The sequence below is a fragment of the Miniopterus natalensis genome, chromosome 3 (genome assembly GCF_054644295.1).
Source record: "Miniopterus natalensis isolate mMinNat1 chromosome 3, mMinNat1.hap1, whole genome shotgun sequence".
NCBI classification, from domain to species: domain Eukaryota; kingdom Metazoa; phylum Chordata; class Mammalia; order Chiroptera; family Miniopteridae; genus Miniopterus; species Miniopterus natalensis.
The window spans coordinates 31,135,507-31,163,228 of record NC_142083.1 but is presented as its reverse complement, the minus strand read 5'-3'; the positions used below and the strand labels follow the sequence as shown (position 1 = coordinate 31,163,228).

The window sequence follows — 27,722 nt, the reverse complement described above, 5'->3', positions numbered from 1 at the left end:
CTCTATATTGCTGGTCCAATTTTTAAACTTTAATTTTCTTGTCATTTAAAAAAAATAAGTATAAACATGTCAAATTTTGAATAATAGTGGATATCACAACCTATAAGTCAGAAGCATTTTAATGCTTGTTCTAACACTTAAACAATGTATAAAAAAACAATTAATAAATTCTACATATATTCTGCTTACCTCCCTGACATTTATTTTCAGGATTTAAAACAAAATTACCTGCATGTTGACTCTTTCAATCACACAAGAAAGGACATGTAAAACATGCATCTTTGTGTCACATTCTGTAACTTGCTGCAGTAACTGAAAAAGTAGTGTGAACATGGTTTCCAAATACTGCGGGTCAAAAGAAAAAATAAAAGGTTCGAAATAGAAATGTGAGACCTTTATATACAGACACACAGAAAATAATGTCAAAGCAATAAATAGAAGACAAAATACAAAACCTTAGCATTACCTAAACAACTTCAAATTGTTCCAGTTGCCAATTTTAGGGAATCTTTTCTTTATTGCTGCTAAATGTGTCTGTTTTAGAATTTCATTCATCCACAATGTTTTCAGAAACCTGTGTCTAAACACCTTGTATTTAAATGTTGTACTGCTAAGAGTGTCTTGTCATTGCTCTTCCACACTGCCTGCTGTTGTGCAAGGTCTACTCATTAGAGCAAAAGGAACACCAATTACAGCACTCACAGACCAGCTTGACTCATGTGGCCCTTAACATATGTTGCGTGGAGATAGAAATTTTTGTAGATAAATTCTTTTAACTCTAAGAATGAAAGAATGTCTCTTATTCAGAAATAAGCTTCCAAATTAATCAAATATACTTTTAAATCCAGCTTTAGCAAATAACCCATATATATATAAAAAACTCTAGGTACAGAATAACACTTAATATTCAAAACACATGAGCAGAAATTGTTTTAAAACCTAGAAATAAATACTTACTGGTAGAAACTGATCCGTTCTAAACTCAAAATCATCAACAGGTAAAGAGCAGTTAAGGAATACTGAGAATATATGACATTTATCAGAAAAAATATATATAAACCAACTATAATTAACCAATCAAAAATTACATTTTAAACTACCTTATAAATTGATTTAACAAAATAAATAACAATTTCAAAGTGTTAAAATTATTTGCAATGAAGTGTTTTAAAATTCATTTAAGGATATTTAACTTCAGAGTTGTAGCTGTTTCAATCCGGACCTAAAATAAAGTATATAATGAGTTTTGAATCATTCTAGAACTACTAAACACCATTTATATCAAATGACAAAAAATTTATTCCAAATAACTTTCTTTATTCCTTTTATCAATATTAAAGTCACAGAAAATATTAACATCTAGGGAAAAAAGGTCACTGTCCTTATTTAGCAAGATCTAAAAATAAAAAGTAAACATAGTATAAGAAAACAGAGAAGCATTTAAAATATGGCAAATAAAAATAAGAACAAAAACGAGCACTTCCTGAGCCAAAAGTACTTGCCACATAGAGATAAAATGAATTTCCCAGTGATTCATAAGCAATGGGGGGGATCAGAACTTGACTTTATAAAGATTTGGAGAATGTGACAGAAAATCGGTAAAAGAAAGTCTAACAATTCCTAGAACACTAGTTGTTCAATAAATACATGATAAATGCAAGAAAACAAGACAAAAAATTCTCTCTTAACAAGACTCTAAACATGACTTTTCACAGAATAAATTCAGACCTTCTAAAGGAAAATGAAATCCTAAGTATCCAGAACTGGATCCAGGCTGTGAACTTAGCCTGTGAGAATAAGGTTAAATACCTCCAGCTGAAACCTCAGAAAATTCCTGAAAAGATAAAAAGCTAATCCCATATTGAGGCACATAAGTACCATCAAGATGTCAGAAACTGTGGAAGGATCTTAGAAAGCATGGGAAATGAACAAGAAACTACAGGTCAATATTACTTCCAAAGAATGCTAACAAAGTAAGTGTGTTCAGACACTTCTGTGCCCCGCATCAATGAGAATAAGCCCTGGAATAAGTGTTAGGATGGTTGATTTGAGTTCTAGACCTGGACTAGCCTAATAAAACCTGACCACTGCTATAGGCTGCCCATAGCAGTGAAGTTAATTCCTCACACTAAAACAGTAAGCATGGTACTGAAACCAGAAAGAAATGGCACTTCCTCAGGGATTTAGGCCACCAGGAAAATATAAGTAAGGCAGACATAAAAGAATAATCTTGAAGGTAATCTCCCAAAGAGAAATAGAATAATGACTTCATTATCTTGTATCACTATTTCCTAATTCTTTCAGTAGACATTTTCTAAGACTTGACTCCATGCTAGGCATAAGAGATACTGGTATGAATAATATTATTAACACATTGGTACTACTACTGCTTCGTACTGCTCGGAGTCCTTTTTGTACTCTTCTGCAATAAAAGTCAAGACCACTAAATTACACAATTTGATGTATTTCTTCTGAATTATGCATGCAAATATGTTTCCTAAAAGGATAATAGGGACCTTCAATTTATTTGTCTCATTTTAAGAAAAAGAATTTTAAAGCTCATTTTCATATAATATGGATACCAGACATATCAGTACAAACCCAACACTGACTATAGGGAACTTACTAAATTAAGGGTTCCTTTCTTCCTGGTTTTAGAATGGCCTCGTATTTTGATGTCAAACACATTTTTTTATATTTCCTTTGGAAATTATATTCACTGAATATAAGTGAATTCAAAATTTATTTTGTGAAAACAGACTAGCCCAGAGTTTAAAATCTGTAGTAGTGTTCTGGAGATACAAGGGTGAACAAATGGAAAAACAAAATAAAAACTTTAGAACAGAAAGATGGACAGACCTGGGAGACCCATAAAAGGCACAAAAGTGGAAAGATAGGAGAATGTCAATGCACCTTGTGCAAAATACCTGTCGATTCCAGTTGCACATGCCACAGCACATTCAGGATTCACTGCAGTCATGTACATGCCACTGAAAGTCCCATTAATTGCCTCACTACCTTGAAAATTCGCTATTTCTATGCTGGTAGTCAACCTGCCAATGAAGATGGCCATTTCTTTGCTTGATAGACAACAACTGCAGCACACCCCACCTCCAAACTATAAATCTTCCGGTTGAACCACAGTTCACATTTTACATAGCCTCTCACAAGGCTGAAAAAGTACACTAACGCTACTTTTTTAGTAGTTTGCTGCCTGTTTTATTGAAGGGTGCACAAATAACTTAAGTAATCCTTTTTAAAAATTACTTGTAATTTCCAAAATTGAAAAATGTAATTGGCTGTGAACCTTACAATCTAAAGAAACCCAACATATATACGTATATCAAATATACTGGTTAAAGAATCATCTGAGATCCTAGGAACAGGTTCCTCTCGCCTAAAATGTAGTCATTCTTTTTATACTGTGGTAATAGCATTCTCAAACCTGAAACTTGCCATAAGCACTGCATCTGCTAAGAAACTTGTTCTGAGAGAGACAGAAAAGGGCATGTAGATGTTTTTTAAAAGGATTTTTCAATAAATCACTGTAGCATTGTTGTCCTTATAAAAAAACATAATGAAAATGGAACCTTACTTCATATCATGTTCAAAAGTAAATTCTAGATGGAATAAAGAACAAAGGATGTAAAAAATGGATATATTAAACAAGAAACAAACTAAAACAATACAGAAAAAGGAAATCAATAAATCTGCATTAAAATTAAAACAGAATGAGAGTGGAAAAATATAGATACAACTGCATTTGTAATGTTTTATTTCTTAAATAAGTGTATATGAAAAATAAATATTTAAGTGTATATAAAAAATTAGGATAATAAAAATATGGAAAACCAGGTGGTGAGAATACAGGTGGCTCGTTATGTTAGTCACTGAATTTTTCTCTTTTCTTGATATAATTCTTAACTTTTAAAAAGTAAAATAATTAAAAGCCTGCCCTTTTAAAAGATGAGTCAGAAATAAGCTTAAAAGTAAAAAATTTCAAAGCAGCAATTATCTTAAACCTATTCAAATTTCCCAATATTTATTACAAAAAAAGTTTCCAAATACTGCAATATTGTAAATATTTGTTCATTATGCCTAGATCCATTTTTGGTTTATAAAATTTGTGTATGTCACACTAAGTCAAACTGCTAAACACAGGAAAAAACATAGTATTGTAATGGACAAAAAAAATTCACTCAATTTGCCTTTTATTTCCCAAGATCAAACAATAGTGTTAAACATTTATGAAACTATCAGACATATATATTCTACCCAGTAACCTCTGATATTCTAAAATTTATGGAGTCCTCTTCTAAAAAAAGATATAAACCACTTCTCAGTTTGAAGTTTAACATAGATTAAACTTAGAAAAATAACTTTTTTAAGACATTTAAACAACATACCACTAAGTCTTGGTCTTGAAGCAAATTACAAATTGCCTCATATAACATGGGTCTTAAGTCAGACTTGAATTTCACAGAAATCCACTGACCGATGAGCCAAATCACCCTGCGTCGCAATGGCTTATACCTAAATAGGAAAAAGTCATAAAATTAAAATGTTAAATATTTTTAAAAATCTATTTCACTTAGTATATTTTATCATTTAAATCTAAAATGTAATATAAAGCAAACTACATTTTTAGATGAAAGTTTTAAAGCTACTTCTAAATGTACCATAGTACCAATCCAAACAATAAAGTTCTGATCTAAAAAATTTAAACTTTTTAGGCAGATACACTATAAATCTGATTACTTTGTTTTAAAGAACTATAACCTAGATATAGATATAAAAAACAAATCCAGGGGGTTTCAAGATGGTGGGAGAGTAGGTGGATCTTTCTTATACCTCCTCCCAGAACCAAAGTGGAAATAAAACTAAATTGGGGAATATTTACCCTGAATTACCAACTGAAGGCTAGCTTTAGAGCAGACTTTTAACAAGGAAGGGCAGAAACCACCTAGAGACTGGTAGGAAGGGTGGGGTCAAAAGAGGGGCATGGATATATGCAACAGACTGACAAATGTCAGAGGGGAGTGGGGTGGGGGGATTGGATAAAGGAAGGTGAAGGGATTAGCTAAAGAACATATATGCATAGCCCATGGACACAGACAACAGTGTGGAGAGGGCCAAGGTTGGGGGGGCAGGGACTGCGTGGAGGTGGGCAAAGGGCGGGGGCATGGGAAACATCTGCAATAGTGTCAACAATATAAAATTTTAATTGAAAAAATAAAAATACATATAATTAAATTAAAAATAAGACACAAGTCCATTTCTGTTCCTCAAGCAACCAAAACCAGTTATTCCAAACAGACATAACTGGCTAATGTCCCAAACCCTAAGGACAGTGAGGCCCAATGTGTAATAATAAAGGAGCTCCTGTATACAGTTTTCCAATTCCAATTCTGTTCATCTCATAAATATTATTTTTCTAACATTGTGAGAGATTTCTAGGCTTATAGAAGTTACTCATATAAATTTACATTGATTTCAGTTAAACTCTAATTTTTTAAGAGGTGCCCCACTACCGAATGTGACTCAGATTATAAAAAAATGATTTATATTTTAAAAGTTGTAGAACATTTGCAGTAACATGTACATACATTTCTTTTCAATGGTCATCTCTACTAATGGAAATGACAGTTCTTTAGCCAGTGAGAAAAACCACAAAGCTATAATCAATTGTATCTAAGAATTCTATCAACAAAGTCTCCTCTTAATATTTTAGTGGCAAAATAATATTCATTTCTGGGTGTAAATGGAAAAAGCTAATGAATATACCAGGTATTTTTAGAAAATTACAATCTGATAAGATGATCAAGCACACAGAATTACTCATCAAAGGTGCAAAATGTGCGTAAGTATCCCTGCCCTCAAAAAGTTTATCACACACCTAAAAGAATTAAAGAATGCAAGGCTCTGTACTAGGATTTCAGAAAAGGAAAAGAGAACACCGGTCAGAGGGAGAGGAGATTTGAACAGCCTTTAAGATACACAGTATTCTGGGCAAAAAGCTGAAAACATGCCAGTTCAATAGATATGGACTGTTTGAACAAAGTCACAGATGTGGAAGTTAACAAGACTTTTGTAGAGTTAATAAAGGAATCACAGAACCATCATTTTTGGGCTGAGATCTTTAAGATTACAATTAACATTCTACTCCAGACAAAAAAAATGAAACTCAGAAGGGTCAAATTCCAAGATCACAGTCACTTCTGGGCAGAGTTAAGATGAGGGGTCAGTTTGTTCCTCAAAGTGTGGTTCTTGGACCAGCAACATCATTATCCTGGAAGCAAGAGAGAACCACACGAACTGACCCAGACCCAACTCATAAGCTAAACCAGAACCTCAATTTTAGCAAGATCACCAGGTGATTCATATACACATTAAAGTTTGAGAAATACTGATCTAGATCAGCTCTGTCCAAAAGAAATATAATGCAAGCCAATATGTAATTCTAATTTTCGGCACTACATTAAAGTAAGTAAAAATAAAGAGGTGAAAATTTAATAGTATTTTTATTTACCTCAATATATCTGAAATATCATTTCAACATGTGATTCATACATATTTTATACTGCTACAGTATTTAAATTTTAGTTGATTAAAATTAATTTTCTCAGTTGCACTGAGTACATTTCAAGCGCTCAATAGCCACATATACTAGCTCCTGTAGTGGCTAGTGCAGGGCTAGGCTAAATAGCCTCTAGGGTTTAAGGACAATCAAACTGTACCTCTGTATCCCTACTGAAGACTTTCTCTCTACCAAGGGCTCACTAGCTCCTGGGGCAGGGTCACAGTCCATCTGATTCACCACCGGCTCAACGGGAAAAGGCAATTTCCAAGGGTTGAAAACATTTGTTGACTAAATAAATGACTGAACTGAATGAATAAATAAGTAGCAACTTACTGATCAAAATTACTTTTAAAGCATCTCCAAATCTACAAATCTACAGGTGTAAATACTTATAAAATGTCCATATATGGACGGCTGCCTATTCATTCATTAATGTAGTCAGGAAATGCTAGCTGACCTAGGACTGTATTCCAGGCATTCTGAGAGGTGCGTCTATGAAACAAAATCGGCAGACCTGAACATTCAAAACAAGAACAAAGTCACCTGCGAGCTTTTTCTAAGCCTTTAATATTAAACTAAGAAAAACATTTATAAAAACTATGAAAGACCTCTTCTTCCCTTCAATTCTACTCACTCAGTACCCCAAAGTACAATAATTAGGCAAATACTTGTGTCCAGATGCATTTTGCCACTGTCTCTCCACATACCACTGTGTCCTCTCCCGGAAAGGCTTGTAGCATGCTTTGTGTGACCCCACCCTTCCCTGGATGGTGCTTTGGTTAGGCTACTTCCGACACTAGATTTACCCCTTTGCTAGGTATCCAAATGGCTTCCTTTTGTACACATTTTCTTTCTACAATTCAGACCTCCATCTTCCCTAACCTTTGCATAAAATTTCATCTTTTCCTATAAACTAGCTTATCTAACTTCGAATACTTCATAAATATTGCAATTCACACCTGATGTAAAATAACGTAGTAACAAACTGTTTTGCTTACTTTACAGTTACATGATATTCACAAGTCTTACTCCTTTCTACACTAGACACTACCAGGTAAGTCATACCATGACTTATTTTTTAAGCAACTGTTCTATCTTCATTAGAAAATCACTATAGTAAAATAAGTGTATAATAAACACAAAGTTTTATACTTGCCTATTGTGAATGACTTGTAATTCTGGGAGAAGTTGGTTTTTAAACCACTGATCAAAATCAACACTGTCAAACAGCTCATAAGCCGCTAATCCAACAGCATTATACACTAAGAAGAAGATTTGAGAAAAACATTTTTAATATCAGATACTGAATCAAATGCTAAGTGTCTTCAGAAGAAACTGAGTATTAAGAACTACTTTGAAACATATGATGTGTTAATAAAGGGAAATGTAAAATATGTTAATAAAAATTATTTAAATAGTCATTTTAGAAACATCAAGTTACTTTATTCTGTTCTTCCTAAATACTCCTTAGTGTTTTCAAAAAGAAAATTACATTCATTTAAAAATATTCAAGTCAAAATATAAAAATTATCAAGGAGCATCTGCTTCCCAATGGGTGCAATGCTTTATGAACTGGCCCCTACTTCCCCTCTCTCCAGCCTCCTCTCACAAATCCCTTAGCCTGTTTCAATTACTCTGAAATGCGCCCAGTTCCAAACACAGCTGTGCTTCCTCCTTTCCCTTCACACATTCTCCTGCCCTGCCTGGACCCGCCTTCCCACACCACCCTCCCCGCTACCGACCGCTTATTCTTGTGTTCTCACATCACACTTCTTCAGCAGTCTCTCAGGAGGCACACCAAGACTACCAGTGGCTTTCCACGGTACCACCTGATTATCACTTACTTTAGCATTAACCAGCTGGTACTATGTTACAATCAGTTGTCTACTTGCTTGGTTATCTCCCCACCAGATAGTTCTAGTATTTTAGGTGCCCTTATATTCTAACTCCCAGCATAACACCTGCCACATAACACACTATCTACTGAAGAAATAAATGCTTCTAAATCACTTTAGTTTAACATACCAGCATCTTTGATTAATAGTGCATTCATATCTTCCACATTAGTGGGCCCTGAAAAAATAAGTATCAGTAAAAGTAAATAAAATTAGTTATTAATAAATATTTTATTTAAACTCAATTTGTTAGCATCTTGATTCAGTTAAACGCAATATGCTTTATATTAAATATAAATATAAATATAAATGTTTAGGGAAAGTCTAAGTTTTGTTATCATCACCATCAGAGAACAAAGATATATGTAAAGCCATATTACCATTTAAGAAAACACACAACATGTAACATTTTTGTAAAATGTTTTATTGAGCAACACTGCAGAAAAATATATGCCACAAACTATTGATTATAAAAGAAAATTCTTAAAAGAAAGAAAAAAAAATGTGAGTCCCACACACACACAAAAAGAACAAGAATGGGCAATTCACACAGTATACTCTAAACATAAAAAATAAACCAGGTTATGAAAGTGACAATAATATGAAAACTGTAAATGTGGAAACTTTAGAATAAAAAGCTGGCTGTCTCTGCACCACTATCCAGAAAGGAGAACACCATGGTAAAGACATGAAAAACAGTTGACTTAATAAGGACATTTCTTTAGAATAGAAAGATTTCTAGCAAGTTTATCAAAGTACTTTTCTGCTGTTAAATGTGAATTCTTAGGCTCACTAGTCTAATAAGATAAGAGTAAGTATAGCCCTAAATAAGCAAATTACTCTAGAACTAGAAAGAGAACTAAACTCAGAAATCACTGAAAACCTTACCAGCATACAGCAACTTATCAGAGTGTAACTAAACAGCTTATCCATTTTCCTACAGTGGTTTAAAAGCAATAAATGGGCAGGAGAAAACAGAAATAATGTTCTAAACTCAATAGAAAAGGTAACTGAAGCAGTATCAAATTTAAAAATCTGTAATCCTGAATAACTGGTAAATAACTGTACACTAGAAATAAAATATATTTTCATTTTCATATGAATATATAAGTAACACTAAAATTATCTTTAAAAATTACCACAGTAAAACTTAGTTAATAGTTCATTTTTTCCCCCTTGGTTTATAAATTTACAGTATTAGTTTTTTGGGGGGGAACAAAAGTCTAAAAAGTGAGCTATCCTCAACTACTACAAACAAGATCAGGTATCTCCTTCCCTACAGAGATTACCTTGCTGTTATTTCCTTACATTACCACCTACTCAATCCTTGATCGCTTACAATGTGGTTCCTAGCCCAATCAATCAAATAATCTATTGTCTCAGAAGGTTCTGCTGCCTTCTTCCCCCTTACGGCACTGGACACTTCACAACATGCTCTTCTCCAGGATTTGCCCCCATACTTCTCTTTGTTACTCTGTGACAGTTTCTGACCTGGCTTTTTTGCGGGGCCTCCACACCCTCATATCCCAAAGTTGAACGTCTCAGGTTCTGTCCTTGAGCCTATTTTCTTCTCCCAGGGCTCCTGATACACACTCCAAAAGCTCAGCTCTATCTCCAACCACTACTAATAACCGCTTTCCTTGTCAGGATAATTATTGATCACTTTCCCTTGGCCAGCTCAACTACTTGCCAAAAGTCAATGGATCAACAAATAGTTACTGAGTGTGCCAGGCACTGGGAATAATGTGAACAAAACAGATGTGATCACTGCCCCCTCCTTGAAATTTAGAGCACAGTAGAAAAGTCAGAAATGATAAATGCCTGTTAATAGTTAAATAACTAATTTCTTATACACAAAGTATAATGACGAAGTGCTAAAAACTTCATCATTCTCTTATTCTATTGTTGACACTATTACAGATGTCCCCCATTTCTCCTCCTCTGCCCATCTCAACCAAGCCCCTGCCACCCCGCCCTGGCCTTCAACACTCTGTCATCTGTGTCCATGGGCTGAATGTTCTTTGACTACTTTTCCCCTTCTTTTATCCAGTCCCCCACCCCACTGCCCTTTGACCTCTGTCAGACTGGTCCACGTATCCATGCCTTTGGTTCTATTTTGTTCTTCAGTTTATTTTGTTCATTATATTCCACATATAAGTGAGATCGTTTGGTATTTGTCTTTCTCTGACTGGCTTATTCCACTTAGCGTAATACTCTCCAGGTCTCATCATTTTTTCAAATCCAACAGCTTCTTTCAATTCCCACTGCCACCATTCTGAGGCTAATGGTTATTATTTTAACTTTTTCTCACATTACTTATCACAACATGTGTCAGATGGACTATTTCCCCAAGCAATAAACTTGACTGCTTGCAATTCTGCTTATGTTATTAGTTTACAATAACAAAATCTATCATATTCAAGGCCTATCTCAAGGCCTTCTTTTGTGAATTGTCCATTCTTGTTCTCTATCCCGGAGGCCACCCCCTTCAGAAAAGAACACATCCGTTCTTTCTTAAGTTCTATCTTTAGATGATCTAGGAAATTAGGCATTGCACATAGTAGGCACTCACACACTATTTTAATTAAACATTAACCAATAGATAAATCAAAGTATCAAAAATATACCTCACCTTGAAGTGTTTGCATCATTTCTAGAAGTACAGGAGTAAGAGTCTGATTATATTCATGGAATATATCTATAAACAGTACTTCAGTGCAAGGCTGAAGGGGAAAAAATTTTTTAACAAAAACAATGGTATATTAAACTGATTAATTCTACAATAAAGCAAAGAATAAAGAATACTCATTCTTAAGATCCTAAACCCCTGAAAATGGTTTCTAATTCTTAGGGTTGTTTTTTTTAAAAGTAGATTACTATTTTTTGTAATTTATAATTTACAAATTATAATAATTTAATTCATAACATATAGAAAGTTTATTCCACTATTTCAATCATTTAGCATTATGCACTCAAAAATGTAAAACTACACAGAGGAAATAATTTACACTTTTAATTAATAATTCTTTAAAAAAGCAATCTGGAGTCACATTCGTTTATAGATCCAGTACTATAAATGACTGTACAGGAATTAATATGTCAAAAATTACATACTTTCTTAACAAGGACATAAGTTAACAACAGCAATTCATTAGTTCAACTCACCACAGAGTAGTATTTCTTTTAATAGATACAAACATTAACAGAAGTCACAGTGTTAGTTACACAAAATGAATGATTCATTTTGGTTCTTAAACTACTAAATCACCAGATGATTCATAAGATGAATTATAATTAAACATTAAAGGTATTGTGCTTTCTGTTTAAAAAGTCATATATACAAACACACACAGACACACACACACTAAAATATGACAGATGAAAGGACGTCATCTTGGATACCTGCTTCAAAATGACAGGAGTGGGGAGGGAGGATGTACTTATATGAAACAAGACTGCCCATGATCGATAACTGATGAACAAGGTTTGGGATACACAGGGTTCATAATATTATTCTATTTTTTTTTAATATCAATTATTCCATATGAGAACGTTTTAAAAAAATATTAAAGCAGTAAATTTTTAAAAATACTTTAAAGCACTATCCCTGGCCAGATAACTCGGTTGGTTAAATGTCGCTTTGGTATGTCAAGGTTGAGGGTTCGATCTCCAATCTGGGCTCACACAAGAATTAAAACCAATGAATGCATAAATAAGTGGAACAACAAACTGACATTTCTCTCTTTCTTGCTTACTCTCTCTAAAATCAAAAAATAAAAATTAAAACAAAAATTTTAAGCACTAATAATTTCTCTGATTTACAATCTTTCTGATTTTCTATATAAGCTTATGAAACTAAAAACACTAATGTACATTTTTAGAAAAATAGTAGCAAATTATGTAAACACAGTCTTTCTAATAAGAATGGTTCAAAGATCACATTTGATAAGTCTTCCTCAAATGCTGGCCATCTCCATAAATGCATGTTTAAAAAGCATTCTATAGCTAAATGCAATGAGCTGGTCTATGAAATTAATTACACTAGCTGGTAAGAGAAATAACATATCAACATAAGTTTTACAATTACTGAAATACTTCAGAGAAAATAAAAAATTATTGTAGCCAAAAAGGAGATAGCTTTCACTTTCAAAAACATTTCCTTTTTCTGCAATGACAATTATTTCCCAATTAATTCGACTGCAAAATGAAGAATAACTCAGTTTGCAACCCGCAATTTAACCAAAAAATTTTTTTTCTGATTATAGTTCATCACTTTACTAAGTACTTTCCTCTTGTCGTCAGTGAGAAACAGGCTCTTCCACAAGGTCATGATAAAAGCACTTCAACAATCCAGGCTGTGATGTGACAAGGTGGTTTATTTATGATGTAATAAATATCAGAAGAACTCTCCTCCTGGCTTCCCAATGTCCCATCTATCTCCATCCCACCATGGAAAGAGTCCAATCTTGCCTTCAACAAGGCCAAGGCAAAGGCCAGGACCCAGAGTTTCTGCTTCATAGTCCTTGGGCACCCACCCAATCTGCCCCGAGCCCCAGGTGGCCATTAGGCCCACATGGTTGGGAACACTCCTTTGATTTTGCACCACAAATAAAGCTTGCCACCAGAACTCTTGCTCTCTTGTATGTCCCTGGAAACGCTTTCCTCATGACACCACAATAACCACATTTCCACTGACAACACTCTCAAATATAGATTATTGTAATTATGAATAGTTTCTTATCTGTCTGTCTTAATGCTTGGAATCGTCAATAAAGTATCATTCTTTACTAACAGTTATAGAAGTATTTAAATAGAAGCATTTAAATAGAAGCATTATAGAAGCATTTTCCATAAATTTTCCCTATCAATTTTTCTTTCAATCAATACTTACCCTCAAACTGTATTTCCAAGAATCTCCTCCTGTTTCTTCCACTGCTACAATTAAAATACGACAAACAATCACTCCAGAAATGCAATAATGATGTTTCAAAAATCTCAGTTTGGAAAAGAAGGATTTTAAATAATATCAATTTAATATTTCTGTGAATAGTTTTAAACATAACACTGAAAGAAAATCCTTAGGGACACAAGGTCTAACGGATTTCTTTACTATAAACTACAGATTATATCTGTGTACATTACAGTCACCTATTGAGTGTTTTTATCTATAAGCATTCCCACTTTCATTAAAAATTCTGTATAGCCCGGCCAGTGTGGCTCAAATGGTTGAGTGTCGTCCCATGCACCAGGAAGGTGCCGGTTCAATTCTCAATCAGGGCACACACCCAGGTTGCGGGCTTCAATTGCGGGCATGCAGGAGGCAGCCTATTGATGTTTCTCACTGAGGTTTCTCTCTCTCTTTCCCTCTCCCTTTCTCTCTCTGCAATCAATAAAAACATATTTTAGAAAAAAAATTCTGTATAGAGGAAAGCTCAAAGTAATTGTCACTTCCAGAATATTTGTTATTACTACAATCCTAAGAATCATTTCATTTTATGCAAAAATCATGTTTTGCAAGTTAAAATAATTAGTGACATTTTCCATAAATTTCCTATATTTAAAGTAAAATACTTCAGGGACTTTTAAAAATATGGGGATTCAGTGTTACATGTTATAATATTATATATTCTGCATAAAGAAAGCAATATGAAACACTAAGGTTTTAGCTAAAAGGCGAAAACCAAAAAGAACGCACTGTACAGTGTAGTAGTATATTTTTTATGAACTAAAATTATTTTTAAATGACAAAGGAAAAAGATAAATCTTCCAAAATATTTAAGATGTTCTTAAAATATTAGGAAACATATGTGTATGACTATACAAAGGCACGCAGGCAAAGAGATTAGTAGAGGTTAAAATTCTAGCCTACGCCTGACCATAACTGAAGTAATTCACACACAGGTACTTCATTAAGTACATAATTCCTTGATTTTCTGTAGCAAGGATTCTGATAGATTTACTCTCTCCATTGACTACTGAAATTTAAAGACAAAAAATCTGTTAAAAACATTTTAATCATCAAAAAATTAATTTTAAATTAAAATTTAAATAGGTAACCCATTCAGCAATTCAGAAATTTTCATCTCCAAATTTCTTTCTGGAGTATTTCTACAAAGAAAAAATAATATGGAATGAATCACAAAGTAAAAACTGACAGGCAGTTAATTTTATATTTTTGTTTGAAATTACATGATACCTCCATAATAGTACCTGAAAATTAAAAAGGTTTCTTTATGGAGAAAAAGTCTATATATTTGAACAACTCACTCATTTTTTGCTTCTCAATTTGTTCTAATGGCTACGAAAGAGAGGATGATAAGCTAATTTTTAAAAACCAAGATTCTCATCAGATCAAAAGTGCTATGTTAAAGAACAATCATATACCTATGGTTCAAATGGATGACATCTATTTATGAAAGGGGCGAAAAAGCCATGTGCAAACTAAAAACTGATTCTTACTGAAGCCTTCTGGGTCTTCTTCCCACATTGTCAGTTCTTCTTCAGTTAACAGGAAATAATGAGAGACTAATCTTCTACAAATCTCTGTCAAAGTGGGGTATGTGAAGAACGCCATCTTAATCTTATGAGCTTCGAGGGTTTCAGGGCTGCTATCTAGAAAAGTAAGATTTCCAAGTTAATTGTACAGGAAAATTCTACCCAAATGGGATTATGTAATACAAATAAATTTTTAAAAACACCCTTGGGAGAAAACATACAGTGGTATGTAATTTTTCATTTTTATTATGGAAAAACCACAAAGACACTTTCTTTTGTTGCTATCGCGCACTAAGAGGCTAGCTTCTTTCCTACCACTACAGCTTGTACATTATCATGCTGTATCATCACACCATACTGAAGTGACTTCTCTCTCTCACTCTTCTACAAGAGTTTCTCATTCATGTTGGCACACATACACATGAATAAGTTCCAAATAATACAACAAACAATTTACCCTGTCTAAAAGCAACCTCCCTTTATATAATAAAGTCAGAGAAAACTTTTAATTATACAAATAAATACAGTCTACAACATGAGCTGTAGTGGTTAATGTAGTACTTTAATCTTAAAGTCCCTGGGCTTCCACTGATTTTCTTTTGTGCTACAAAAGACAGTTTACTAAATGTATCATATGGTTTTCAAAAGCTGGCCCTCACATAATAGGGATCTGATCCTTATCTCTATTTCATGTCCCAGCAACATTTTATTTTTCAGACTTAAATAAATGAATTTCAAAGAAATTACATCAACATAGCATTTATTTCACACTTTGATTACAATAAGAAAACGAAAAAATAAAACTACCTGTAAAGTATTACCTTCAAAATTTTTGGATGGCTTGTAAGCATAATTTTTGACAATCATCTTAATTAGATTCATGCACTGGACAATGAATCGTTCAAATGTAACCCCTTCACCAACTTCTGTAAATACATAGCTTACAGAAAATTCCAGTGATCTCTGAATTAGAGGAGTAAATGAAAAGGGATGCTGATCTAAGAAGTCCAAAAGCTATAAAGAAAAAAAAAATTTTAATGTATTTTCCCCAAATTAATGTAGGAATATAATCATCCATAAGTACATCTTATAACTTTGCTAGTAAACATTTGGCAAGTTTTGAATTTTGGTGGGGAATCAGAGTACATTCAGTTTCACATGTAGTATATGTGTGATATGCACATAATATACTTCTTGAGTTGCATCATATAATGTGGATTATATTGGATATCTCATAATTAGCACTTTCTATTATTTCTAGTATAGGACTCAAAATAGACCCACTTCATACTTAATTTGCTAATAATGGCTAAATATAATACAAAAGGTGTAAGTATATTACAAAACAGGCCTTTAAAAAGTAGAGTAAGTTCTCACTTAACATCATCAATACAAGTTCTGAGAAATGACAAATAACAAAACCAATTTTACCATAGGTCAACTGATAAAAACAAGAGTTAAGTTCTTACAGCATCTCATTGTTATGAGACACTGAAAAAATTGACATTAACAGATAAAAGCAAAACAATCAAAGAATTATCCTGCCTGTCATGCATGAACTGTATTTTGCTGCACTGAATAATTGATGAGGAAGATTTCTTCCTTACAGAAGAATTCCAGCTAATAAGTGCAAAGGGGATAACAGAATGCCATCATTCTGTAACCCCTCATCAAACAATGGATCTAGGCTATGATCATCAATGGCTGCAAAAATCAATAGGGGAAAAACTGCTGAGAAAGGTTACAATGGATAGCTCACTCATTGATTTTAGAGGACCAGACACTGTGTATCTCCTATTGTGATGCAGCAGGAAATACACAGCACCACCTGTAAAGTATTCTTGCCATCCCCACATTTTTTCATAAAAAAAGTCTGAATGTGATCAAGTCTCTATATCTAACTACAAATTTGTAAGAAATCTGGGGAAGAGGAGGGGTATGGAGACAAACAAACATGTTAAATAACACATCAGGATGCAAAAGCAGCTGATTCCAAAACACAGAAAACTCTACAGAAAATAATCTGTTATCTCAACAAATAAATAGCACGGGGGAAAAAGGATGAAAAGAGAACTGACACTACAGAATCCTGACTCAAACAAGCCAACTATAAAAAATTCATGAGAGAAATCTGAAAACTGACTAAGTATTCAAATAATATTACGAAACCACTGCTAGTTTTTAGATGTAGTGTTAAGATTGTGTGTATCCCTTATCACTAAAAACACATATTCAAATATTTACAGCTATTACTATATGATGTCTGGATGTGCTTTTGAACCACCAGCAAGGGTAGGGAGGAGGAAGCACAGGTGAAACAGAATTGACCGTGACTCCATGCCGCTAGCTGCTAAAGGAGAAGGTACTCAATTCTAGCTGGAGGCATTTTGAATTGTTCCAACTTTAAAAGCTTTTAATAAAGTCACAAAGATCCTAAAAATGAATTTAATATGCGAAATTATTTATGAACATTGCACAACTCCACTGACAAACTATAGTCTTATTTTACTTAGCTTTGTGTTTGTTTTTAACTAAAAGAATCTGGGTCAATTTTGCACAGGATCTTGGAAGGCGAGGTGGGCTTTTGCTCTTAAGGCTACCTTAGAACATAAGACTTGGGAATGAAGACAACTAAAACTACAGGTAACTGCTACCTAACTACAAAAATAAGAACTGCTCATTTCTACTCCCTTCACCCCCGCCTAGGGAACAGACAACCTCAACTCTATTAATGAAACTTCAATGAAAATGGGGAAATAGTCTAAAGGTTTGGCACAGCCAGGCGTGGCTCAGCGGTTGAGCACCAACCTAGGATCCAGGAGATCGCGGTTCGATTCCCGGTTAGGATACATGTCTGGGTAGCAGGCTCGATCCCCAGTCAGGGGCATGCAGGAGATAACCGATCAATGACGACTCTCTCATCATTGAGCTTTCTATTTCTCCCTCTCCCTCTCCCTCCCCCTCTCCCTCTCTCTTCCTCTCTCTGAAATCAATAAAGATATATTTTAAATAAATAAATATTTAGATATTGCCACCTGTCTTCACCTACCTGTTTTAGTGCAATGAAGTCCTCAAACCCTGTCTCCCTGATTGCTGTAACCCAGTTCTTTGCACTTTTCCAACCCCTAAAGCCCCAAATTTCATAAAAATCATTTTTTAAAACTTAATTTTATCAGAAATGTATACACATTGCCTAGCACAGTACATCCATATAATAATATTCAAAAGATGTTTAATTTCATGATAATCAGTCATTTGGAATATACTGAGTTCCTGATATTATAATGCCTCTTACATCTTATCTATGTCCTGCTCACAGCTGCACTGCTATCTTCTTTACCTCTGCTTTTTTCAATGGATCTGAGAATGAGCTTTAGAGGAATCAACTTCTCTAATACTTATTAGGATAGATTTTTTACATCAAGGTGACTCATACACACTTATGATATGTAAATTTAATTATTATAGACTTTAAGATACAAAGGTTTTGTGGGTGGGTTTTTTGTTGTTGTTTTCTTCCCCAGTTTTCCTATAAACAGAAAATAAGTTACTTTACACTAAAGTCAAAATATATGTTTACAGCCCGGCTGGAATGGCTCAGTGGATTGAGCACTGTCCTATGCACCAAGAGGTCACTGGTTTGATTCCCAGTCAGGGAACACACCCAGGTTTCGGGCTCGATCCCCAGTAGGGGGCGTGCAGGAGGCAGCCGATTGATGTATCTCTCTCATGGATGTTTCTATCTCTCCCTCCCTCTCCTTTCCTATCTCTAAAAAAAAAAAAAAAAAAAATCAATAAAACATATTTTTTTTAATGTATGCTTCTAAAAATACAATTTTCCTTACTAAATATTTATACATGTATTTTATTTGAGAAAACATAATTAAGATAAAAAGAAAACTTACCACTTTAGTAAAAAGAATAATGGTCTTTTCCAGTCTATCTCTACATACATTATCTGTACCTATACTTCTACCTGTTAAAAATACATTTCAAATATTAGTACGTTTATAATATTCTATGAATTCACAACTAAGACAATGACAAAACTTTTAACAAAAATATTGTCATATATTTCTGCATATTTTGCATTATGAATTCATTACTGTGCATTCCCAACTCTAAACAAATTAAGCATAAAAGCCAAGTTTTTATAAAGCAATACTAAGATGTGCACTTAACAGAAACAGTAATCCTCAGTGCCATATTTCACAAAATTAATTGTAAAATACAAATTGAGTCCATTCTAAAGTAAAAGGGTAACGGTTTTATCAATGAATCATGAGTCTTATTTTCAAAATATAAGTTAGTCATAGCTGAAATACTTTTCAAGCAGTGTAAGTAAAAACAAAGTACTCAAAGATTAGCACACTCATTATTTTTCGTATATCTCTTAACAATTTTCTTCTGATAAGTTTCCCTGGCATAATAATTCATTTTTGTACATTCAGAACAATGTCCATCAGCCTATCAACTACCCTGCTCTCTAATTATACTCTTCATATTCTGCTTCATCATTTATTTCATTTTCCTTCTACTTCTCCCATGGGGATAGTCAAAGAAAAATAACCATTTTTAGAAAAATAAACATCATATGAACCAACTTATTCATATTTGCATGCACAGTGCCCAGAACAGTGACTGGCAATAAACTCAACGTTTCTACTAAAGTAAAAATGACTGACATGAAACAATCAGTAACTCCCTAAAAGTGAGTACACTAAAATCATCTCAGGGCAGTAAGTCCTCAAAAATACACACATATACGTAAAAACACACTTATACAGGATATACATATCTGTGTGTGCATACTGGGTATGCATACCTGTATGAGTGCATGCACATGTGTGTGTGCATCCTAAGCCAAGATGCCTGAAATCATAGGGAAGAGAAAAGGGTAACAGACAGACTAGCAGTATAATACAACACAAATGCAAATGCTAAATTCTCTTTTGTGGGTTAGTGGATTAGAAAGGGTCTAAAGGTAAGCCAATGAAGGTTAATGAACAAGGGATTTACAAAATGAAAGCACCATTTAAGGAAATTTATATCATACAGATATGTAAAAAGTATACTAAAAGCGACAGAATCTTTAAGTCTAAATAGCATTTGCATAGAATCTACGCAATGAGTAGCTGTTAAACATATGACTGTTGTGGATGTCTGCATGGAATAGGATAATTCCTTCTAGAAATATAGAAGGAATGAACACAAAATAGGTGGTTTTTAAAAAAAAAAAAGATTTCCTCAATACTCAAGACAAAACTTGTGTATGCAAACAAAGCTGAGTTCCAATTTAATTTCAGAGAATTAATTATCAAGAGACAAGATTTTAGCCTCTCTCCAGATTTGCAAGTGCAGAGCAGAAGCCATTAACAAATAAGGATTCTACAGTAAAAAGTACTACCACGGAAGTACTTACTGCATTCCAGAAATTGTTTTAGACGGTCAAATATTCCATGTAAAAAACCCTAGAAAAGAATTTTTTTTAAGTGTCTCAATTTATTCAGTAATAATCATTTACCTCATGCTTTTTGAGGGATACTAAAACATATCTATCAAATAATTTTAAAAAGTTAAAATTAAGAAAAGTAAAATACATTCCAGCCCAGCCAGCATGGCTCAGGGATTGAGCATCAACTTATGATCCAGGAGATCTCAGTTCCATTTCCAGTCAGAGCACATGCCTGCATTTAGATACACTTTTTAGATACAATCTCTCTCTCCCTCTCTCTCTGAAATCAATAAATTCATATTTTAAAAATAAAAAATAAATCTGAAAAAATTCCACTATTATAAACAAGTTTTACACAAGAAAGTAATTACAATAAGAGCCCCCTTATCTGCAAGAGGTAAGTCCCAAGACCTAATCCCCAGTGGATGCTTCAAACGTTGAAGTACAAAACCCTAAATATACTATGTGTTTTCCTAAATGTACATACCTATGATAAAGTTTAATTTATATAAGTTAGGCATAGTAAAAGATTAACAATAACTAAAAATATAAAAAATTATAATACAATGTAATAAAGTTATTTAAACGTGAAGTTTCTCTCTCTCTCTGATAACTGAGCCAGCTACAAAGTGATTACCGATAGCCTGCAGTGTGGATAGGCTGGACAATAGGAAGATTTACTTCCTGGGGGGGGGGTGCAGGGGTAAAGAGGGATGGGGCTCGGGATAGAGATTCCATCATGCTATTCAGAACATGTGCAATTTAAAAGTCATGAATCGCTTATTCTGAAATTTTCCATTTTATATATTCAGACCACAACTGCCTTCGGGAAACTGAAAGCAAGAAAAGCAAAACCATGGGTAAGGGGGGAGCAATTTAGGTAACTGAAGTAACTGTGGACATCATCCCATGTACCCAAGGTTGCCAGTTTGATTCCTGGTTAGCGCACATGCCCAGGTTCCAGGCTCAATCTCTGGTGGGGGTGTGCAGGAGGCAGCCAATCGATGTTTCACTCTCACATCGTTGTTTCTCTTTCTCTTCTCTCTCTTAAAATTAAGAAAAATATTTTTTAAATAAAATTTAAAAGCAAGTAACGCTAATCATCAGAGAAATGCAAATTAAAACCACAATGAGGTATCACTTCACACCTGTCAGAATGGCTGCCATCAACAAATCAATAAATGACATGTGCTGGTGAGGATGTGGAGAAAGGGGGACCCTGGTACACTGCTGTTGGGAATGCAGACTGGTGCAGCCACTATGGAAAATAGTATGGAGGTTCCTCAAAAAATTAAAAATGGAGCTGTCTTTTGACCCAGTGATCCCACTTCTAGGAATATATCCTAAGAATTTTGAAACGCTAATCAGAAAGAATATATGCATCTCTATGTTCACAGCAGCGTAATTTACAACAGCTAAGATCTGGAAACAGCGCAAGTGCCCATCAGTAGATGAGTGGATAAAAAAGCTGTGGGACATTTAACGATGGAATACTATGCACCTGTAAAGAAGATTCTCCTACCATTTGGAACAGTATGGATGGACCTGGAGAATATTATGCTAAGTGAAATAAGCCAGGCAGAGAAAGACAAACATCACATGATCTCACTTATATGCAGAATCTAAAGAACTTAAACTGATGAACAGAAATGATTCAATGACATGGAAGCATGGATCAGACTGACGAATCTCAGAAGGATGGAGGGGGGCGGGTGGGTGGAGGGGGAGAGATTACCAAAGAACTGATATGCATATATGCACAACCCAAGGACAGGGACAATGGTGTGAAGAGGAACTGGAGAGGAGGGGTAGGACGGGGTGGAATGGGTCATTGGGGAGAAAAAGGGACATCTGTAATATTTTGAATAAAAATTTAAAATTAATTAATTAATTAACTTTAAATTTTTAAAAAAAGTAAGTAAAAAAATAATAGGTAGGTCCTGCTTGTATAAAATCTAAGAAGAAGGAAAGTGCCCTGCCGGCGTGGCTCAGCCGTTGAGCATCGACCTAGGATCCAGGAGCTTGTAATTCGATTCCCAGTCAGGGCACATGCCCAGGTTTCAGGCTTGATCCCCAGCCAGGGGCTTGCAGAAGGCAGTTGATCAAAGACTCATCATTGATGTTTCTATCTCTCCCTCCCTCTCCTTTCCTCTCTCTGAAGTCAAGAAAAACATATTTTAAAAAGACCCAAAAAACTAAAGAGGGAAAGTGTATCTAAAAGAATATGTGTGAGATGTCTTAAAGGATACTTACAAATTTTAGCAATATCTCTGAAAGTGAGTTCTTAAATGGCTTTTTAATTTCCTGTTTCCTTTTCTTTAACTTTTAAAAAAATAAACATGTAATACTTTTATAGCCATCAGATTATAATTTATATTAGTAAATTTTTTAACTTCTTTTAACAACAGAGCCATTATTTCAACAAAAATCTTACCAATATATCCAAAAAAAAGAAAAGGCTGTTTAAATCTAGAGGAGATCCAAAGACCCAATTCGATGCACTTTTTGCAGTTTGTGCAGCCTCCCAAAGCAATCCACAGAAAGCAACATATTAGCTGACCTAAACTCACTGTGAAAACTAATATATATCTGAGTAAGTATAATACAATCCCATTTTGTTTTAGGATGAAACAAATGCAGTTATATATTTTTGCATACAGAAAAGAAGATGACACTACAGGAACAATGAATATACATCACAACTTGTTGGACTTATCAGTGGGGTTTTCCCCTCTTCTATGTAATTTTTTTAAATTGATTGCAAAGAGAATGTATAAATGTTAAGATGAGAAGGAAAAAATCATTTTAAATGTGTAAAAAGAAAGGAAAATATCAAGACTATAAATAACTACGACACACCCGGTTACAATAGCAATCAAATTCACAGTTCACTAGAATTCAAATTCAAATGAACACTCTCAATGTGCCTCGTCATCTTGAGAACTATCTTAGGCCTATTTCCTTCACACAATAGCTGCTTTGATGTAGTGAAAACAAACCACAAATCTAAAAATATAATTAAACGGTTTTTAAAAAAATACACTAAAAAAACATAGACTGTCACATAATAAAAACACTTAAATGAATGCTAAGTAAAATGAATAAGCTTCAGAATTTTCAGAAAAATACCAAGCACTTTCCCAAAGTGACAAAAAAATCAATTACTACTTTTACTTACCATCACCTCCATATTCTTATGAGGCTCCACAAATCCATTAACAGTTAATTTACGCAGCACTGGAAAGTAAAATCAAGCTTTACTTGCATCTTATTTTTTCACATTTTATCCTACTAAAATCATGATCATAATAATAAAGGCTCAGAATCACAAAATCTCATCAAGCTTGGAGATTATAATGCTTACATTTAACAGTTACAGTAAGGCAACTTCTGGTCACTGCTTCGTTTACTAAGTGGGAAAGATGGAACTAAAGCCAAGTTCTTGTCACTCAAAGCAGTGTTCTTTTCATCATAACTACTCATGTTTCTAAAACTACATTGCAAATTTTAGCTTAATTTCTATAATTCTTAGTACTTCTCACCTGCAATAGCCCCTATAGGTTGAAACTGAGAAGGTCACTTCTATTCCATAAATTTTAAACTATGCCTTAACAGTGATCAAAAAATTTCATTCAGTTTTAGGCTACATTAAGGAAAATACAGTATCTCCTAAAAGTATCTATTTCTAAATATGGAACAGATTATATTGCTCAATTACAAGCATCACATTTTACGAGTAAACTGGTATACACAGGTAGAATGGAAGAATAAAAAATTTGAAATCAGATCTAGATTTAAATCATAGCTCCAATGTATGTAACCGTTATTGTTCTGGGCAACTTTTTTAGAGCTCACATTCCTTATGTGTAAACTGTGGCTAGTAAGTCCTACCTCATAGAGTTGTTAAAGGGTTTAGTAATATCATATATGTAACACACTTGGCACAATTCAGTAACTGAATGGCAGCATACGAGACTACAAAATTTAAAATCACTTTCAGAAAGTAACTTTACAGACAGCACTGCTATCTATGTAACTAAAGAGTTAGTGTTCATGAGGTAAAGCTTAAAGGCAGTATATTAAAAATAGGTTTAGAATGCACCTGTCTATAAAACCAACAATTTCATATTTCAATTATATACACTCAAAAGTTACTGTATCATAATTAGGTTCAAATTGATCCCTTATTCTAGACGTGCTCTCTCCCATCAAAGCACTTAGGGTCCACACTATCTGGGAGGGTCCTTTCTTTCTGCCTTCATTGCCTAGTTAACTTTGACTTTATGATTTTGATTCAAACATCACTTTCTCACTGAAATCTTTTCTGAACATATTATCAATCAGTTATCATAACATCAGTAAGGCCCCTGTCACAGAAGCCATTTTACATGTATGTGTCTGGTTATTTCATTATGTCTGTCTCCCCAGTGCCAATCACCTACCTATAAATTTGTTGAATGAAATAATGAATGTCTAAAAGATACTAAATGCAAATAGGCATAAACTCGGAGGTTACATGTAACAAAAACTCCAGTCCTAAGACAGGATAGAAATTCATAGCTGCACAGAATAAGTATTTTAAAGAAAAATGCTATGGGATTTTTTTCGAGGTCAAATGCCTTAGAAACATCTAAAACCTTGAGATGGGGAGATATTGAAAAGCTTAAGGCAGGCTAATATTGAGTAGAACTACATCTGTTTTTCAGAAGTTAAGCTCTGAAATCAGTAAAGAAAGAAAAGTCTACATTCAAAAGAATTCATGAAAAATCACTCAATCAGAGAACCAAAAAGAAGAAAAAATTTAAAAAGGAGGACAGTTTAAGGGAGCTGTGGGACAACATGAAACATAACAATATTCACATTATAAGAATACCAGAAGAGTTAGAAAGTAAGCAAAGGTTAGAGAACCTGGGTTTGAAGAAATAATGGCATAAAACTTTCCTAGCCTGGTCAAGGAAAAAGTTACACAAGTTCAGGAGGCACAGAGAGTCCCAACCAAGAAGAACCCAAAGAGGCCCACGCCCAGACACATCAGTTAAAATGCCAAAAATTCAAAACAAAGAGGGAATCTTTTTTTTTTTTAATCTTTTTTAAAAAAATATATCTTTATTGATTTCAGAGAGAGGAAAGGAGAGAGACAGAAACATCAATGATGAGAGAGGCATTGATCGAGCCCGCAACCTGGGCATGTGCCCTGACCGGGAATCAAACCCCGATCGCCTGGATCCCAGGTCGACGCTCAACCGCTGAGCCACGCCTGGCAGGGCCAAAGAGGGAATCTTAAAGGCAGCAAGAGAAAAGCAATCTGTTACCTACAAAGGAGCTCCCATAAGGCTATCAGCTGATTTCTCATCAGAAACTCTACAGACCAGGAGAGAATGGCATGAAGTAGTCAAGCTAATGCAAAACAAGGATGGGAAACCAAGAATACTCTATTCAGCAAGGCTATCATTCAAAATAGATGGTGAAATAAAGAGCTTTCCAGACAAAAAAAGGCTGAAGGAATTTATCACCACCAAACCACCATTGCAAGAAATGTTAAAGGGACTGCTGTAACAAGAAGTTGAAATAGACAGAATGAGAAACATAGGCATAAAGAAATAAAATGGCAATAGATAAGTACCTATCAATAATAACCTTAAGTATAAATTGATTAAATGCCCCAATCAAAAGTCACAGGGTTGCTGAATGGCTAAGAAAACAAGACCCAAATATATGCTCTCTACAAGAGACCCACCTCAGAACAAAAGACCCACACATGCTGGAAAACAAACAAACAAAAACATAAAAAAACAAAACAGAACAAAACAACTTCCAATACAGTCATAGTCAGGGGCTTTGACACCTCACTGACTTTACTGAATAGATCTTCCAGACAAAACAAATCAACAAGGAAACAATGACCCTAAATGACACACTAGATCAGACGGATTTAACTGACATTTATGTAACATTCCACTCCAAAGCTGCAGAATAGGAATTCTCCTCAAGTGCACATGGGACATTCTCGAAGATAGACCACAAAACAAATCGCTACAAGTTAAAGAAGACTGAAATCATAGCAAGCATCTTCTTGGACATTTAAACATTGGAATACTATGCAGCTGTAAAAATGAAGGATCCCTAACATTTGAGACAGCATGGTGGGAATTGGAGAGTATTATGCTAAACGAAATAAGCCAGAGAAAGACAAGTGTGAAATGATCTTACTCATATGTGGGATTTAATGAACAAAATAAACCGATAAACAGAATAGATCCAGAGGCACAGAAGCATGGACCAGACTGAGAAATCTCAGAGAGAAGGCGGGGGTGGGTGGGTAAAGATTAACATAAGAATTTATATGCATATATGCATAACCCATGGACACAGACAACAGTGGGGTGAAGGCCTGGGGGGAGGAGTACAGGGTGGAGGGGATCAATAGAGGTGAGGAAAGGAGACATTTGTAATACTTTCAACAATAAAGATAATTTTTCTTTAAAAAAAGAACTCATGAAAAATCATTAATCATTAAATTCAGTACTTACACAGTTTTATTATATAACCTTGTATCAGTTTCTCTGACTGAGTATACATCTCTCTCTAAAGCCTGTGAATTTCTTCCTCAAGGATGTTGATAAAACCATCTCCACTCACTTGCATAACCACCTGTACAATGGATTTTACTTGTCAACAGTCCTTTAAATATATCTTTACTGATTTCAGAGAGGAAGGGAGAAAGAGAGACAGAAACATCAATGATGAGAGAGTTGTCATTGATCAGCGGCCTTCTGCAGGCCCCCGACTGAGGATCGAGCCCACAGCCCAACATGTGCCCTGACCAGGAATTGAACCTTGTTGTCCTGGATTCTAGGTCTATGTTCAACTGCTGAGCCACACCCAGCCGGGCGACAGTCCTTTAAAATCATTCACTTTTGTGCGTTAGATTCACCAAAATGTGCTGAGTTTGGGTTTTGTGCATCCACGGTCTGGTTAATATAAGTGACAGTAGTGACAAGAGTATGATAGCATCTTAAGGTACTAGAGTAAGTATGATAAAAGGGATTGTGAATAAAACAGAAGGATGTTAAATAAGAAAACTGAAGGCTGCTTGAGATCAAACTAAGAAACACAAACTAAGAGACTTAGCAAGCAGAACAGAAGCAGAGAGACTAGAAAACAAAGAGAACAAGCCAAGAGAATATTTTAAAAAGGAAAGGAACCTCAGAATACATTCAAGATAAATAACTCAGCTCAGAGAAATTAAAAGGGCACATACGGGAGGGAACCGATAGATGTTTCTCTATCTAACAAA

General features: G+C 34.4%; 1 protein-coding gene across 5 annotated transcripts in view; it reads right to left on the bottom strand.

Moving 5' to 3' along the window:
- Positions 1–27,722, bottom strand: part of IPO11 (importin 11) — a 135,862-nt gene that overhangs the window by 71,583 nt on the left and 36,557 nt on the right. For all 5 annotated transcript variants that reach the window (XM_016198752.2, XM_016198749.2, XM_016198754.2 and 2 more), the window contains 13 exons: positions 23,604–23,662; positions 20,393–20,441; positions 18,876–18,946; positions 15,792–15,984; positions 14,935–15,087; positions 13,367–13,410; positions 11,108–11,198; positions 8,606–8,653; positions 7,737–7,842; positions 4,407–4,533; positions 1,189–1,222; positions 958–998; positions 229–345 (listed from right to left, as the gene is read on the bottom strand). In XM_016198752.2, the coding sequence (XP_016054238.1) occupies positions 229–345; positions 958–998; positions 1,189–1,222; positions 4,407–4,533; positions 7,737–7,842; positions 8,606–8,653; positions 11,108–11,198; positions 13,367–13,410; positions 14,935–15,087; positions 15,792–15,984; positions 18,876–18,946; positions 20,393–20,441; positions 23,604–23,662 (1,133 nt within the window). The remainder of the gene's footprint in view (positions 1–228; positions 346–957; positions 999–1,188; positions 1,223–4,406; positions 4,534–7,736; positions 7,843–8,605; positions 8,654–11,107; positions 11,199–13,366; positions 13,411–14,934; positions 15,088–15,791; positions 15,985–18,875; positions 18,947–20,392; positions 20,442–23,603; positions 23,663–27,722) is intronic.